General features: G+C 44.0%; 1 protein-coding gene across 1 annotated transcript; it reads left to right on the forward strand.

Moving 5' to 3' along the window:
* The first annotated feature begins 1,456 nt into the window (after positions 1-1,456).
* On the forward strand, positions 1,457-17,974 carry taf1c (TATA-box binding protein associated factor, RNA polymerase I subunit C). Its single transcript, XM_047372473.1, has 15 exons — positions 1,457-1,870; positions 2,821-2,932; positions 3,225-3,274; positions 4,252-4,350; positions 4,497-4,567; positions 5,242-5,477; positions 6,372-6,503; positions 6,581-6,698; positions 6,774-6,845; positions 6,932-7,073; positions 10,524-10,652; positions 10,747-10,939; positions 12,816-12,953; positions 13,138-14,408; positions 17,311-17,974. Exons 1-15 carry the CDS (start codon positions 1,754-1,756, stop codon positions 17,518-17,520), a joined length of 3,090 nt encoding a protein of 1,029 aa, XP_047228429.1. The 5' UTR covers positions 1,457-1,753; the 3' UTR covers positions 17,521-17,974.
* The last annotated feature ends 711 nt before the right edge of the window (positions 17,975-18,685 follow it).

Genomic DNA, 18,685 nt, shown 5'->3' on the forward strand with positions numbered 1-18,685 from the left:
CCAACAGCAGCAATAGAAATAGAAATGGGAGAAATGCCGTTAGAGTTAAGAAGAATAAAACTAGAAATAAATTATTGGTTCAATTTACAATGTAATAACTTGGATCATCCAATTTGGGAAATTTTAAATCCATGTTGGGAAAAAGAAAAGAAAGAAATGAAGAGTTTTGGATGGACAATTGAAAATAAAGTAAAATAATTTAAAATGATTGATTTAGAAATTAGTCAAACATCACCAATATCAATTATACCACCATGGATTCTACCAGAAGCAACAGTAGATATGTCAATAATGGAAAAGAAGCAAGATAAATCTTCCATAGTAGATAGTTATTCAGTACAGATACATTTAAATAATTATAGATATATTCAAATATATACAGATGCATCAAAAATAATTGGAAAAGTAGGAATAGCTTTTGTAGTACCAGAATTCAATCTAAAAATTGGAAAACGAATTACAGACGGCTTATCAGTATACACAGGAGAAATATTGGCTATATTATTAGCTTTACAATGGTAGAAGACATAAAACCATTAAAAACAGTCATTTGCTCAGATTCAAGCTCTGCATTATTAAGTTTAAAATATAATCAATCAGATAGTAGGATGGACATTTTATTAGAAATATTTCATACATTATACAGAATACAAAAAATGGGCTTGATAGTTATATTTGTGTGGGTTCCAGCACATATTGGAGTAGAAGGAAACGAGAGGGCAGATAAAATAGTAAAGAGGATAATTCAAAATCCTATTAGTTTTATAGTTAAAACAAGTAAATCTGAGGGAAAGAGTTTTGTTAAAGGAAAGCTGATGGAAAAATGGCAAAAAAGGTGGGATGAAGGAAAAACAGGAAGATGGTTTTATAAAATTCAGAAGATAGTAGGAGAAAGAAGAAATGGAAGACGAAATAGAAAGGAGGAAAGAGTGATAACAAGGTTGAGATTTGGGCATACAGGACTTAATTATACACTTTTTAAAATTCAAAAGCATGATACTGGTAAATGTGATTACTGTGGAAAATATGAAACAATAGAACATGTTATATTAGAATGTCATAAATATGAAAGAGAAAGAAGATATATGAGAAGAGAGGTTGAAGGTATTAAGGAAAGGGTTAATTTATTAGATATTTTGAGGAAGAATTTAGAGAGTAAACATATACAAATAGTGATTCGTTTTTTAAAGAAAACTAAATTATTTCATAGAATTTGATTATAGTAGATAAAATTGTGAAAGTATGGAAGATATAGATGGGTAGAATACAATGTAATGTGTAAGTATGTCTATATATATATATACATATAGGTAAGATATATTTATTTATTTAATTTGTAGAATTAAATATATATATATATATAAATAGATAGACCGACACGAACCACACTCCATACCAGTAAGTGGCGGTAATGCTACTAAACGTTTGTTGCCAACCGCCAATAAAACCAACAAGAAGAAGAAGAAGAGCTTGACTTCCGCTCAGCCTATGGGAGCAACAACACGTGTTTAGCAAGTTAGAGTGAAGGTTTTATATTAATTAACCTGATTTATGTCTCTTTTTCGGACCATACAGTTAGTTTTACATCCCACGTAAAAAATGCAGCTAGCAGTTTTAATGTTCCGGTGATTCTGGGAGGAGAAACGGATGGTGATGATCTTCGAAGCTAGCAGCCGGGGCACTTGAACATGTCCGAACTTGTTCGGACACACTGAGACATTGACAGGGACTCAAATAATCCGGGACAGCGATAATGGATTATCAGTTTCCTGAGAAACTTTTCCCCACGTTTTACAACTGCGGACCGCCGAACCTGGTCCTGAAACACAGCGCCGGAGGATGGGGCTCCTATGAGGGAGTTTTAGGCCAGGTGGGAGAGTCTTCTGAGCTCATGTGTCGGAAGTTTGGTCTTCGTCTGTTTACGACTCAACGGCGTCTGCACGATTAGGAACAAAATTATGCTAAATAGTTACAATAATTAACCAAATCTGAGTTAAATGCAATGCTGCGTTCGCTGAAATCGGGAGAACGTTTTCAGAGACTTTAATGACAAGTGTTTCCCGGTTAAAACTGCTGGTGTAGGGTTCATGATTAGGTAATACTCTTAAGGGATGTTCTTGGAAATTATAAATTTGAAACAGAAAACTTATTTACAATGCCTTGCAAAAATTTGTATACACCATTTAATTATTCACATTTTCTCAAGTTACAACCTCAAAGTTCAGTGTATGTTGTGGAGTTTTATGCGACAGACAAAGTCGGGTAAAGGGGATAGATTGGATTACAGCGTCTGGAAACATCCATTTTTAAGGCTTGCTACAGATTCTCAGCTTGATTTATGTCTGAATTGAACTAGGCCATTCTAACACACAAACATGCTCTGATCTCAACCAGGGATGCCCAACTCCAGTCCTCCAGAGCCACAATCCTGCATCTTTTAGATGCATCCCATCTCCAACACACCTAATAGACAAGAACAAGACTAAATGTGGTCTAAAGACGGGTCTTCAGACCAAGACCTGTCTCCAGGATCACCACACTAGCTCTCATCCAGATGATGGATTGAACAGAGTTCTGTGAGATGTTCAAAGCTTTGGATATCGGTTTACAACCTACCCCTGCTTTAAACTTCACAACTTTCTTGTCTGTCTGCTGTGTTTTCATGGGTGGCGAGTGGAGCTCAAGCAAACAAACAAGCATGTTTGGAGTTGACCTCAGAGCTTCATTAGACCCTTTCATTGTATGGAAGGATGATAATGAGGCCACAGTTCGGACAAAGAAGATGATCAGCATGTTTAACCGATGTGGTTCTGGTTTCAGGGCGGCGCCGGCCCTCTCTCCAGCTGGACATTTACGTCCAGACGGCAGGTTCAAGGACAGTTATGGTGTCAGACGGAGCCAGTACCAGTTCCCCTGCTGTCTCCCAGAAAAGGTGAGCCCCCTGAGAGCCGGTTCTGATTCAGACAACATTCTGAGTCAACATTCAGTTGGTTTTATTTCTCTGTATCATCTGATGTTTTACCTTAATTAGTCTCCATATGTTGCATTTGTTAAACTGATCTTATGTGTAAAACTAAATGAAATATACCGTTGTTCCTCCATAATGTATTGGGCCTTTATTAACTCTGATGAAGGCAGGAAACCTTTAAAATGTGTTGGAGCTGTTTTCTATATTATTGTTTCTAATGGTTATCCAGTCTAATCCTTCTGTGTTTTTCCTTTAGCTTTTCAGGGATATTTGAAGCCTCCAGATCCGTTGGACTTCTTATCACACGTGAGGAACCCATTATTAAAACAATTAGAGCTGCACCGACCAGAGATTTGTGGCCAATTTCCAGTCTGTTGTTTTCTAAAAGCTTCTGACTGCTAACCGACTCAGATTTTAGCCGATAAATATGTAGTCAATGTGTTTTCCCCAGCCATGAGCAGTTAGCATTGATATCTGGAGGCAGCAGTCTCTGTGTGTTCCCTACAACACACCTACGATGTGGATCATTATCCTAACTCTGAGAGCGTTTCCAAATCCATTGTGTTCCATGACAGAGGTTGAAAGGTCAAATGGGTCAAACTAAGCCACGCTGCTTTAATACAGCCAACCTGCTGAAGTCAGCGTTGGGTTAATCTGTCGATTCCCCAATTTGACAAAACATCCATAAAGTGGATACAAAATGTTAGCTTCTAGTAAATTACTTATTTTTTAGGGTGAAACATCCCAAAAAAAAAAGGAGTGAAATGACTTGCAGCCTCCGAAGTAGCAACCTGATAAAAACTGAACCAGCTTCTAACATCTCTGTGCTTCTTCTGGCGTCACTTTGATGTTTTTGGATTTTTTTTAGAATTAGTGGTCTTTATTCAAAGTAATCAGACAGGAACCGTGGAGCAAAGGTCTCATGGTTGGGAGTTGAACCCCCGACATCTGCGTCGAGGCTGCCCTAGCGCTGCGCTGCGCTGCGCCGCCCCACTAACGTCTCACTGATACTAAAAAGGCCAACATTGAGTCTTCTGTCAGTAACAACATCCACACCGAAGAACGTTGGCAATGTGACAGCAGAACGTGGGGCTTTCAGTAATCTGAAAAAGATCAGATTTTTGAGTTTGCAACCAGTCAGACACGGATCCGAACTGATCAAACGAAAAATCGTCTGTTTTCCGGTCGACAGCCAATTTATCGGTGCATCTCTAAAATGAACAAAAAAATCAATCTCAGAATAAAGAAACATGTTCTGACTGAAGAAGTCCTCCTTTGTTCAGATGCAGAACTTCTTCATGGATAACGGCCCTGATGCCTTCATGTGCATGAGTGAGATCCTGGGGGATAACATCTACTTTAAGAAAGCAAAGACAAAGGAAGTGAGTTTCATCCCAAACTGACTCTTATTCATGAGATAAACTTTTAAACTGCATCTGATGGAAATCTAGAAATAAAACTGAACTCCATGTCTTAGCCGATCCTCTTAGAGACTCCTGTGTTCTTCTGTGTGTTTGTTGTTTTGCAGAAATATCGAAAGGGTTCGGTCAACGTGTGGAAGACGAAGTGCTACGTCGATCTGCTGTATAAGTATAACATGTGAGCAGAGCGAACAGAAATGACTCAAACCTCCTTGGTTATTGAGACATTTTGCGCTGCAGAAACAATCTGAAAAACTGTTGCTACTAAGGATCAGAAGAACTTTGAGATGTTGTCAGATATTGTCTTGTCCTTTATTCCTTTTGGTGTTGAAGCCTAAAATGATTCAAATCATTTCAAGTCAAAGAAAAAACAGCTTTAATCCTCTTACTGGGGATGCACCGATATAAACATATCCGATATTATTTTTGCCTTTGTGGCCGACAACTGATATATTTCTTTACCCTTTTGACCCGGTGAAAAGAACGACCACACTGCTGACCTCGATTCTCTACTTCAGTTAAACACCCACAATCCTGTGCTGCATAACTATCACTGTCACATGACCAAACAAATACCACATGGCCACGCCCCTCCCCCTCCTAACACACAAGCGGCAACAAGATGGAAATAAACATCGGTTGTTGATATCGGAGCAGTTTAACTTACTGGACCGATATGTTAAAAATCGGTTGATGTTGCTGCAGACATGTCGAGCATCCCAGGTTTTTACATTTTTTTTTTCTGTTTGTGTCGATAGAAACAAACCTGCTCTACATCATCAAACCAACACAGACTCAGAGGACTCGCAGCTCTGTTTTAATTACATTTGGGGGCTTTGTTTTTAATTACAGGTGTCCCATGACGTATCAGTCCATGTCTCTCAACAAGTACTGCAGCCTGATGTCGGACGTCATCCACGACATTCCTCCGGAGCTGCTCGGCTCCTTGCTGCACGAGGAGCTGACGGAGCAGAGGGACCACGTGCAGTTCAACGAGGGAGCCACCGGAGGCGCTCTGGCCTTCGTCCCTTTCTCCCAGAGCGAGGGCTGCCTGCTGTATCCCGGAGGCCTGGGAATGAACAACCTTAGTATCCTGAACATGTAATTGGTAATAGGATATCTAATAGAAATAGAAAATCTCAAAAGTAGAGATGCGCCGGTAAATAGGCTTTTAGTCGGAGGGTTTTTAAATGTGATCAGAGTTGACCATGTGTACCAGCTGTACGGAAATGAAAAAATCTCTGTTTCTCCCATCCTTGAAACACGAAATGAAGCTCTACCAGGTCGAACTATTAAACACTCTTCGGTGTGGAGGTTGTTGCTGAGGGACAAAGACTCAAAGTTAGACAAGAATAAAATCAAGGAAACCAGAAGACTTAAGAAGGAATTTGAAAGAAAACTTATTTTTGTGAAATGCTGAGAAATGTCTGTTTTTTGTTTTTTCTTTCACCTGGGAGAGGGCGCAGATAACAGGAAGGCTAAACGAAGCACAGTGAAGCTGGTGGACAAACTGAAACGCTAAAGACATATTTTGAATCTGTTCTTCAATATTATGGCATTAGCATTCTTAAAGAGAAATAGAAATTGGTCAAAAACAGAATTAGCTGCTAAACCTTGTAATAAACATGATGTGCAGATGTTCATGCCACACCCAGCAGGGGGCACACTTCAGGCCTACAAAGACAACCAACCACTTCAGCAAAACAGACAAAGATCCTCTTATGAAGAGGACACAGTTGGACCTAAAGGCCGAACAGAAAATTAAAATGTTATCAGAGCTATAACTGCTTTAAATTGGTTCCTTGATTTGTTCTTGCTCTGTTGGCATTTATCCATCATCATAACACTGAGCTAAAATCCTCAGGCAAGACCTTCAGAATGTTTGGAAAAGTGAAACAATTGACAGGAAATGACAAGAAAGTGCTCAGTGCTGTAGCTGTAAACTGACCCCCGGAGGCCCCATTCTTAATGCAGTACCTCAGACTTCCACAAAGTGGCGCTGGAGTTCTCCTGTGAGGGCTCCTCCTGCGTAGACGCCAGCAGCAGTGAGCCGGTGAGCTTCCAGCTGAAGGCTCCCATCCGACAGATCAGCTGCAGCTCCCTCTTCAGTGACTGTACGGAGTTTTCCAGAAGGATTCCCGTTTTTCCTGCAGGTTCTGCTGACGGTTCAACGTGTCCTGTTTTTCTCCAGGCTGTGTCGCCGTGCGGTCGGATTACCTCTGCGGGGTCTGGAGGTTTAGTGAAAGAAACGAACCGTGCCTGCTGCAGGTGGTCAACACCAAAGCTGCTGCGACCTGTGTCAGCGTCAGGTGAGGGATCAGATGAACTCAGCACGGCACGCAGAGGAAACCGGGAAGTTGACATCCTTTTGTTTGTTTCATCAGTCCTCATATTTTAGGTGAAGTTCTGGTGGCGAGTGAGAGCGGAGCGGCAAACCTGTGGACAGTTGGGAGAGGGTGAGGAACCCTCCTTCAGGCAGGATGCTGGTTTTGATCCGACTGCAGATCGGAGGATAACATTTCTCTTATTTTTCTACAATCAGGATGCAGAAGGTTCGAGTGGAGGAGAGCAACTTGTACTTCAACGCCAAGTCGTCATGGAGATGGTGCGAGTTCTCAGCCCACCCTAGAGTGATGCTCTACGCAGACAGGACTGGGGCGGAGCTCTCAGATTTCAGAGTGAAGGTCAGAAAATATGGAAACACCACTAACATGTTTGCCAACACTTCGTGGATCATTTCTGCTGGTGATTTTTCCTTAACTGCGGGATGGATATTTCTGTTGCTGCAGATTTGGATGCAGCTAAGTTCCCATTTAGGTTTCAGAGCAGAAGAAAGTTAGATGAGAGGTTAAACTTCTCTTAAAACCCAGAATCATCTATTTCTGCCGGGTCATGTGGCAGCAAACTAAATAGGAGCGGCCCAGTAAATATCCTGTATCGAATATCCTGGTTTGATTTTCTTTGATATGTTTTTTAACTGCTTTTATTATTAGGCTAAGAGGTCCAAATCTAGACTGAACTCTAGAAAAACATCTAAACACGTTACACATCATTAAACAAATTTAAATATCAATGTGATTTAACCCTTGCCTGATTCCTGCCAGACCTGTACCATCAAAATCGGTCAAGTAGGGCCTGCTGACAACACGAAGTGTGCTTAAACATCAAAAAGCAGCACATCATGCCCCGATCTAAAGAAATTCAAGAACTGATGAGAAACTAAGTCACTGACATCTATCAGTCTGGAAAGGGTTACAAAGCCATTTCTAAGACTCTGGGTCTCCGGAGAACCACAGTGAGAACCATCATCCACGCATGGAGATAATATGGAACAGTGGAGAACCTTCCCAGAAGAGACGGGCATACCAAAATTACTCCAAGAGGTTCAATTCAATTCAGTTTATTTATATAGCACCAATTCACAACACATGTCGTCTCAAGGTTCTTCACAAAGTCAGGTTCATACATTCTAATTAATCGTAACCATTGAACAGTTCAGTCAGATTCAGTTATTTATTCAAATTGGATAAAAAGTTTTTCTATCTAAGGAAACCCAGCAGATTGCATCCAGTCAGTGACTTGCAGCATTCACTCCTCCCGGATGAGCATGTAGAGACAGTGGACAGTCACTGGCGTTGACTTTGCAGCAATCCCTCATACTGAGCATGCATGTAGCGACAGTGGAGAGGAAAAACTCCCTTTTAACAGGAAGAAACCTCCAGCAGAACCAGAACCAGGCTCAGTGTGAGCGGCCATCTGCCACGACCGACTGGGGGTTTGAGAGAACAGAGGAGAGACACAAAGAGAACAAAGAAGCACTGATCCAGGAGTACTTTCTATGGGAAGGAAAAGTAAATGTTAATGGATGTAGCTCCTTTAGTCGTTTCATCTAGAAAGAAAGAACAGATAAACTCTGATCCAGTTTTCAAGGTTAGAGTCTGAAAGAGAGCACATAGAGTTAGTTACAGTAGAAGCTCAGTCAGTAGCCATGTCTAGGAGAGAGAAAGGGTTAAACACTGAAAGGCAGGGCCATGTGGGAGAGAGCATCTGCCACCCCTTCCAGAGGTCACAGAAGAACCCAGAACAACATCTAAAGTTCTGTAGGCCTCACTGCCCCAGTTGAGGTCAGAGGTCATGATTCAACAATAAGTAAGAGAGGCTGGGCAAAAATGTACTCCAGGAGAGAGTTCCAAGGCCAGAACCACTGCTGACCCAAAATAACACAAAGGCCCGTCTCACATTTACCAGAAAACATCCTGAAGACTTTTGGAGAAATGTTCTGTGAACTGATGGGACAAGAGGACCTTTCTGGAAGGTGTGCGTCTCGTTACATCTGGTGTAAAACTAATAGCATTTCAGAAACAGAACATCACACCTGCAGTCAAACATGGTGGTAGTATGATGGTCTGGGCTGCTTTACTGCTTCAGGACCTGGACCACTTGGTGTGATAGATGGAACCATGAGTTCTGCTCTTTAGCAGAAAGTCTTGAAGGAGAAGGTCCACCTATTAGTTTTTGACCTTAAGCTTAAACTGACTTGAGTTCTGCAGAAGGACAATGGTCCAAAGCACTCCAGCAACATCACCTTAGATCAATTTAAAAAAAACAAAATCTAGGTTTTAGATTGGCCTAGTCCATGTCTGGACTTAAATCTGACTGAGATGCTGTAGCATAACCTGAAGCAAGCCTTTCATGACAGAAGACCTTCCAATCTTTCTCAATTAAAACAATTCTGGCCAAATTCGCGCATTCCCTGGTGGAAACAGAGGCTGGGGACTCGGGGTTGGACTCTTTCATCACCCAGGCTGAAGTCACCGAGGTGGTTAAAAAGCTCCGCGGTGGCAGGGCTTCGGGGGTGGATGAGATCCGCCCTGAGTACCTCGAGTGTCTGGATGTTGTAGGGCTGTCATGGTTGACACACCTCTTCAACATTGCGTGGCGGTCGGGGACAGTGCCTCTGGACTGGCAGACTGGGGTGGTGGTCCCTCTTCATAAGAAGGGGGACCACCACACGGAGGGTGTGTTCCAACTACAGGGGGATCACACTCCTCAGCCTCCCTGGTAAGGTCTACACCAGGGTATTGGAGAGGAGAGTCCGACCGATAGTCGAACCTCGGCTTCAGGAGGAGCAGTGTGGTTTTCGTCCCGGCCGTGGAACACTGGACCAGCTCTATAACCTCTACAGGGTACTCGAGGGTTCATGGGAGTTTGCCCAACTGGTTCACATGTGTTTTGTGGACCTGGAGAAAGTATTCGACTGTGTCCCTCGTGATGCCCTGTGGGGGGTGCTCCAGGAGTATGGAATCGGTGGTTCTTTATTAGGGGCCATCCGGTCCCTGTACGAGCAGAGCAGGAGTTTGGTCCGCATTGCCGGCACTAAGTCGGACCTGTTCCCGGTGCATGTTGGACTCTGGCAGGGCTGCCCTTTGTCACCGGTCCTGTTCATAACTTTTATGGACAGGATTTCTAGACACAGCCAAGGGCCGGAGGGGGTCTGGTTTGGTGACCAAAGGATTTCGTCTCTTCTTTTTGCGGATGACATGGTCCTGCTGGCCCCCTCTAGCCAAGACCTACTGCGTGCGCTGGCGCGGCAGCCCCAGCCCCAGCTTCCTCCGTAGGGCGGCCGGGCACTCCCTTAGAGATAGGGTGAGGAGCTCGGTCATCCGGGAGGGGCTCGGAGTAGAGCCGCTGCTCCTCCACATCAAGAGGAGCCAGTTGAGGTGGCTCGGCCATCTATACCGGATGCCTCCTGGACGCCTTCCTCGGGAGGTGTTCCAGCCACGTCCCACCGGGAGGAGGCCCAGGACACGCTGGAGGGACTATGTCTCTCGGCTGGCCTGGGAACGCCTTGGGCTCCCCCTGGAGGAGGTGTCTGGGGAGAGGGACGTCTGGGTGTCTCTACTGAGTCTGCTGCCCCCGCGACCCGGTCCCGGATAAGCGGAAAACGACAAGTACGAGTACAAGACGAGTGGGCCAAATGTCCTCCTCAGCGATGCAAAAGACTCGTTAACCGGTCAATACGAACACTTGAATGGCCCGGTACTGCTCCCAAGGGTGGAACAACTTGTGCATGTTACTTCTTGGCTGCTTTCTGGCTCCATCTAACCTGCTTTCCCCCTTCTTTCACCCTCCAGGCAGGATCGAGCCCGGGTCACACTCTGTTTCGGATCAGCAGCACCTCAGATTGTAAGAGTGGAGAGAGACTCCTCATGTGCCGGTACCTGGGGGACGTGCACTCCTTTCATCACCTCATCACCACACAGGTATTTCAGATTTATTTGTTCTGTCTGGTTTGTTTAAAGCTGGAGATTCAGGAGCTTCCAGATGAATCTAATTTCCTGCTTGTTTGTCCACCAGCACTCGGCCTACATCATTGACGAGCGCTTCCCATGCATACCCATGCTCAAGTGGGATCACATGATGCAGGCCCCACCCGTGTTCTGTCACGTCGCTTCGGGCTCAGCCGCCTCGGGCCAGGCGGCGGGAGGAACCTCTAAGGTTCTTCTCGGATCACAGTCTTCTCAGGAGATCACTCTGCTTCAGTACTCAGGTGATTCAGCAGGGGGCGATGTTTGGTGGGAGTCTGAATTGAGAAGCAGGATGAGGAGGTTAAAGTTGATGACATCAGGGTTTGATTTATGCTGGAAATGATGCGGTAAAATGAACATGGGCCCGAGGCAGGTCGGGCATCCAGAAAAGAACCTGGCACCTCTCAACCAGACAGTTCTCATCAACCAATGTTCCTCTCCTTTCTTTTAAAGATGAACTTATTTGCTGTTGCTTTGCAGAATTTAGTTTCTTGGATTTCCTTTGTCTTAAAGATACGTGTTTCTAGCAAAAACAAGCAGCACTTTTTAGCTCTATTATGCGTGAAAGATTAATAAATAGTAAACATTTTACTTCACATTGTGTAACACTTTTGAGTATCCAGCCATATCTCACCCAGAAGGTTTATTCATATTGGACCATTCATAGAATGAGTAGGTCAAAGCTCGCAGTAAAGGAGGGAGGCGTTAAATATCTCTTAAAATGAACTCATTTAAGGAGCGAACTGTTTCTGCACATTGTAGTGTGTTTGTTTTAAAGCTGAGGAGCATAGAAGCTCTGAGTAAGCAGGTCTCTGATGACCTGAAGAGTTTTAGGTTCTTCATACGTGACAACTCTGAGATGGATTTAGGATCATCCAGTACTTTCAAAGACCAACATCCTACTGGGAAACTGTCGAGTTTGTGCTGCTCTATTAACATATAGCAACACAACGTCCCCCGGAGAAGAAAGAAGGGCTAGCAAATTCTCCAACCAAAATGGAAGCTTAGCGATGCAGCGAAACCTAATAAACCAGCACCCTCCCCACCGATGTAAGAGCTCTCTGTGGTAGGTCTGGTCTGGCTGTAGTTCACTGCAGTGGTGAATATTCCAAAAAGTGACCTTCTGGCAGCATTCAGGTCTGCTCCTCCTCTGATTTCCACAGACGTCGGAACTCCAGGTTCTCTGCAAGACAACAGAATACGGTGCAGTGGTTGTGACGAACATAGCAGCATTGAATAAAAGTTCCCCAGAACCGCAGTAATGTGTTGCAGGGTCCAGTTCTGCTTCAGCTTTCATGTTTTAACTTAAGCCTTCACATTTTGCTCAAGCTCCTTCTGATACACGTTAAAGTTCATAGTGGATTCTCTGATGTCGTTGGTCACCAGACCATGACACGTCCACCTCCATGCTTCATAGTTGGTATGAGGTTTTTTCCTGGATTGCTGTGTTTGGTTTATGCTAAAAATGTCCTCTGTGGTTAAATTATAACTCATATGTTCATTATTCCAGAAGTCTGATCTTCGCCAACGTTCAGTCTGGCTTCAAGATTTTCTTGGAGAACAAAGGTTTCCTCCATGCACACTTTCCATAAAAGTTAACGATTTCAGTCTCCTTCTGATTTTACAGATATCCACTTCCATATCAGCAGCATTATGACCCAAATGTAGGTCCCGTGATATTTTGGGGTTTTTGGGGACTTGTTTGAGCATCTTGCGGTCTGCCTTCATGGTGAACCACTTCGGACAGCCAGACGCGATGTTGGCTGTTGTTTATAATGTCCTCCACACATAGACCATTTTCCATCAAGGAATGGCTGATTTCTTTTGAGACCTGCTTATATTTCTTGTCAGAGTCATAAGGGGCTGTTATCTTCTCCCTGAAGGCCTCAAACAGCTCTTTGGTCGTGTCCGAGTCTTTTCTTTTACTTTGTTATATTACTTGCGTCTCTCCGTATTGTTAAAATAGATATTAAATAAAAAACACTCAGGCTTTAATAGGGTGTCCTAATTTTTTTGTGTTTTGTTCTCGCTGTGGATTTTTTGTGACCCAAGGTGTGAAATTAGCTGTGAGATGAGGAGAATTTAGCTTTTATTCTGCTCTTCATTGCATTTGTTCAGGAGGTCGAGTGGAGGCCTGCTCCAGCCAAGGTTCTCCTCAGGCTCTCCACAGACCCACAGACAGTCTGAGACACCTCCTGGTCCAGATCCCACACCGGCACCAAACTGCAGCCAACAGACTGGCTTCGCCTGCTGCAGGTAACCACCAACCTATTTTCTATCATTCACAAATGTCTCCATGAGTTCCGTCAGCAGATTGAGCTAAATTCATGTTTTCTGTCAAGCTGAGTTGTTTTTTCATTCGGGTTTTTATTCGGCCAAATAATCATTTTTCTGCTGCGAAAATGGAGGCAACTTTAACAGATTATATTTCTATATTTAGGTTTGACGTGTTTCCAGAAGAAAGCCGGTGCTGGGGAGTGTATGTGTGTCCTCCAGCTGACGGAGGCGGGAGACATTTTCTATCAGATCCTGGAGCATCGCCTGCTGAGCAAGGAAAAATCTGGAGCCGCCGTGACAGGAATTGATCCCCAACCACTAACGGAGACGGAAACATCAGAGCAGCTTCCAGCACGTGTCCAGCTGCTGGTCTCTGACACGTCGAGCGACGAGGATGTCGTCATGCCGACTCAGGCTCTGGCTGCTCGGACGGTTGTTCCGGAAACACCCGAGAGGAAGATTTGTTCAGATTCTTCTTTGGAGGAGTCGGAAGACCGACGTCGAGTTTGGAAACGGCTTCAGGTTTTTGTCAACGAGGAAACAGGCTTGGATCAGGAGAGCCGGCCAGATGCAGGGGTTAGGGATGGGAGTAAGCAGGAAGTTGAGGAGGAAGAAGATCAGAGCTCCTGCAGGGAGACTCCACTAACTATTAGCAAAACAACTCTCCACACCTGGAAACTTTGGCTGCAGAAACTCATGCAGACGACCCAGGAAAAGAAACCTCACAGTCAAGGTTTGCAGCATTTCACGGTCCAAACCAATGGTCTGCTGCACGTATCCAGAGGGGATTCAGGAGGTAAACTGGAAGAGAAGCTGAAGCAGGATCTGAAGCGGTGCATGTCGAGGCGATCGCTGCTGCTTAACAGCTCCGCTACCGTCGCAGTCCCGGATCTGGTCCCCGTTCCCACACTGGTGAACACTGAGGCCTGGACGGACGAGCTCAGTGACCGACTGACTATCTCATGGCAGGGAGAAGAGGGGTGGCGGGCGTGGTGGCAGGATCAGCTGGGGATGAACAAGAAGACGAAGATGGAGGTTCTGAGGAGGAGGAGGAGGAGGGAAAAGGAGGCCCGGAGAGCCGCGGGCCGTCACTTCGACTTTAGCGGTAGCTTCACGACATCTGTCAGCTACCAGACGGACCTGGATGACTTCTCCATGTCGGGGTGGTCATCGGCAGCGAGTCAGGGACCCTGGTCGGACACAGAAGGTGGAGGGCAGCTGTCCAATCAGGCAACTTTTCTGGAGAATCAAGGAGCCTCACTACCTTCTGTGGTCCAAACTGAGTCTCTAGGTTCCATCCCGACCACCACACCTCAGAGAGGGACCCCCAACAGGCCCCGGACCCTCCCCCCAACCCAACCAAAAACTCCTGAGACCCCAACAGCCAATCAGAGGAGGAGGAGCAGAAGGCTGAGATCTCTGTGCGAAACGCAGGTAAGTCCCATCAACTTTGACCAGCTTCACCACAGCATAATGCTGCCACCACCATGTTTCAGATGGGAATGGTTTTTAGCTTCTCCACAAATAGTGTGTTGCATGAAGGCCAAAAAATTTGACATGAAAGATTAGTTGGAACCGTGCAGCAGCTAAAAGTCTCACTTTTCTTCATATTAGATTTGAGCTAGCAGTGTGTGTTGAGCAGAGAACATCATGTGATGAATGGATTGAGTGTCTGTTATCAATAAGCTGATTGAAAGGAGCATCGTTTTCCCGCTCATAAGTCTGTGTCTGTTCCTGTTAGCAAATAGCTGATGTTTTCTGTTGTTCTGGAACCACAAATTACTGTAAATGTGGAAGAATAGTGAAGGGAAGTGATTGCCAAAATTAGAAATATATAAGACACCCTGTCTACTTTTAAGGCTAGGCTTAAAACTTTCCTTTTTGATAAAGCTTATAGTTAGAGTAGCTTAGGTTATCCTGAGCTATCTCTGTAGTTATGCTGCTATAGGCTTAGGCTGCTGGAGGACATAACGACCACTTTCACCCTCTTCGCTACATTCTCATACTACTCTCCAATTTTGCATTATTTTCTGTTGTTTCAGCTTTTAACTTTGTTCTCTCTTTTCTCTTCCTAGAAGCTACACCTGGCCTGGCTCTGTGTCTACCTGTGACACCTTTTTGAAGAGGGGAATCGTCCGAGCTGCTGCTGCCTAAAACTTAATGCTCACCTTCTACAGATGATCCACATAGCCCTGTCTTTTAGTGTTTAACCCTTTCTCTCTCCTAGACATGGCTACTGACTGAGCTTCTACTGTAACTAACTCTATGTTCTCTCTTTCAGACTCTAACCTTGAAAACTGGCTCAGAGTTTATCTGTTCTTTCTTTCTAGATGAAACGACTAAAGGAGCTACATCCATTAACATTTACTTTTCCTTCCCATAGAAAGTACCCCTGGATCAGTGCTTCTTTGTTCTCTTTGTGTCTCTGCTCTGTTTCTCTCAAACCTCCAGTCGGTCGTGGCAGATGGCCGCTCACACTGGAATTGGAATATATGAACCTGACTTTTGTGAAGAGCCTTGAGACGACGTGTTGTGAATTGGCGCTTTATAAATAAAACTGAATTGAATTGAATACATATTTTGGGAAATACTGTAGGTACTCATTCATGTCAGCAGGTGTCAGAGCTGTGCCATTTGGTGATTCTGATTGTTGTAGATGAAACCATGGAGAGGAAAGCCCAGTTAATTAGTAGGACAACGCAGGTTCATCAATACCATCAAAGCCAGGCGGGGGTCATTAGCATAAAACAGTGCTGTCAGTTACAGAGCCTTGCGAAAGTATTCGGCCCCCTTTAACTTTTCAACCTCTTGCCACATTTCAGGCTTCAAACATAAAGATATAAAATTCTAATTTTTTGTGAAGAATCAACAACAAGTGGGACACAATCGTGAAGTGAAATGAAATTTATTGGATGTGTCAAACTTGTTTAACAAATAAAAAACTGAAAAGTGGGGCGTGTAATATTATTCAGCCCCCTTGCGTTAATACTTTGTAGCGCCACCCTTTGCTGCAATTACAGCTGCAAGTCTCTTGGGGTATGTCTCTATCAGTTTTGCATCGAGAGACTGAAATTCTTGCTCATTCTTCCTTGCAAAACAGCTGGAGCTCAGTGAGGTTGGATGGAGAGCGTTCATGAACAGCAGTCTTAAGCTCTTTCCACAGATTCTCGATTGGATTCAGGTCTGGACTTTGACTTGGCCATTCCAACACCTGGATATGTTTATTTGTGAACCATTCCATTGTAGATTTGGCTTTATGTTTTGGATCATTGTCTTGTTGGAAGATAAATCTCCGTCCCAGTCTCAGGTCTCTTGTAGACTCCAACAGGTTTTCTTCCAGAATGGTTCTGTATTTGGTTCCATCCATCTTCCCATCAATTTTGACCATCTTCCCTGTCCCTGCTGATGAAAAGCAGGCCCAAACCATGATGCTGCCACCACCATGTTTGACAGTGGAGATGGTGTGTTCAGGATGATGAACTGTGTTGCTTTTACACCAAACATATCATTTTGCATTGTGGCCAAACAGTTTGATTTTGGTTTCATCTGACCAGAGCACCTTCTTCCACATGTTTGGTGTATCTCCCAGGTGGCTTGTGGCAAACTTTAAACAAGACTTTTTATGGATATCTTTGAGAAATGGCTTTCTTCTTGCCACTCTTCCATAAAGGCCAGATTTGTGCAGTGTATGACTGATTGTTGTCCTATGGACAGACTCTCCCACCTCAGCTGTAGATCTCTGCAGTTCATCCAGAGTGATCATAGGCCTCTTGGCTGCATCTCTGATCAGTCTTCTCCTTGTTCGAGATGAAAGTTTAGAGGGACGGCCGGGTCTTGGTAGATTTGCAGTGGTCTGATACTCCTTCCATTTCAATATGATTGCTTGCTCAGTGCTCCTTGGGATGTTTAAAGCTTGGGAAATCTTTTTGTATCCAAATCCAGCTTTAAACGTCTCCACAACAGTATCTCTGACCTGCCTGGTGTGTTCCTTGGTCTTCATGATGCTCTCTGCGCTTTGAACAGAACCCTGAGACTATCACAGAGCAGGTGCATTTATACGGAGACTTGATTACACACAGGTGGATTCTATTTATCATCATCAGTCATTTGGGACAACATTGGATCATTCAGAGATCCTCACTGAACTTCTGGAGAGAGTTTGCTGCACTGAAAGTAAAGGGGCCGAATACTTTCACAAGTCACTGTATAATAGGAGGGAACCGACACCTGAAAGATGGGTTCTGCATGTCGCTGTCGGGTCTGATGATGCAGTGGGTTATAAAACAGGACCACTGAGACCTAATTTCCACTCAGTTATTGTCTCTTATTTTCCCAGGGTGAGCTGTCGCAAAGCAACGTTCCACCTCTTCATCCCACCGCCTCCTCTGCCTCTCAGCTCTGCGCCTCCCAGTCCGCCTCCCTCAGACCGACCTTCACGTCGTTGGGCTCCTCTCAGTTTCCGACCACTTCCAGGGCTTCACAGAGCCAGCGTGGGCCGTCGCAGTCATCCCAACCCAAGAAGAAGAAATCTCGGATGGGATTCTGATCCGTTTGACTTCCACAGAGGATTGGCTTGTTTGTGTTTTGTTTGGATTGGACATTACAGACTGACCCTGCTGATTGGACCCTGCTGGAGGCGGGAACCAAAGACGGACGAGTCCGGCTGGATGCTGTGGTAGGACTCCGATGACTTGGCTGTGTTTTGTGCTTCTCTTTGTTTGCTCTGAGAACGTGTTCCTGTTTTACCTGCAGGGGAGCAGACGTCCTAAATATCTTCAGTTGGTGTCATCTCAGCTCTGAGCCACAACTGAACAAGATAAACATGGCATTAATTCAGGTTCAAATTAGTTAATTAACAAAAACTAAACATTCATACAGAAAAGCATGAAATAATCTGCAAAGCTGCTGATGTGAGAGACGTTTAAACCAGCTTGCTTTCATCCATTGTTTCTACTCAGTCTTAAAAAGTATGAAAGATAATAAAATTCAGTTTGACAAACCATGGTCTCCAGACTCCGTGTTCCACTTTCCAGGGAATAAAAACCGGACTTTCTGAATAGAAACAGATTTTAAAAGGTCCATTAAATGTAAGACTGACGATAAAAACGTATGAAACCGCTGTGATGCTGCCTGTCTCAACCCTCTGAGAAGGAAAGCTATTTAAAGCCTGATCATGGTTCCAACATCTGTGGTTCTCGTCTTAACACCCAGCTTCACTGTTCAGTGCTGTTGCCATGATGCTAGAAATGATATATAACAGTAATTCATTGGTTTTTAGCTTGAAGCCAATAACTGCATCAGTTAAGATTTCTGGCTGGCCATTAATAAATAAACCTTTATTATTGGATATTGGGCTTGGATATCTGATCACAAGGTAAATTATCTCAAGATAATGAAATAGAACCATCACCAGAAAACGATCTTGAGATCATATTATATTGACATTATTTGTCCGTAAAGCCAGTTTTCTGGGCTAGAATCTGATTTCCTTGAAACAATGACACCTTTGGCAACAAAGCTCTTTATTTGGAGTAATTTTGAAATCGTTGGCATGTCTAAATAAAACTGAGGTCCTCTTTTTGAGATAAAGATCTAATTTAACTGTCACTAAAGACGATAATGAAATATTCTCATCAAAACTAGATTAAAATCTCATTTTATTCAAGATGATTTTCATAAAATAATGAAGCCACAAAGTTCTGAAATAATTC

The sequence above is a fragment of the Girardinichthys multiradiatus genome, chromosome 8, assembly GCF_021462225.1.
Source record: "Girardinichthys multiradiatus isolate DD_20200921_A chromosome 8, DD_fGirMul_XY1, whole genome shotgun sequence".
Classification (NCBI taxonomy): domain Eukaryota; kingdom Metazoa; phylum Chordata; class Actinopteri; order Cyprinodontiformes; family Goodeidae; genus Girardinichthys; species Girardinichthys multiradiatus.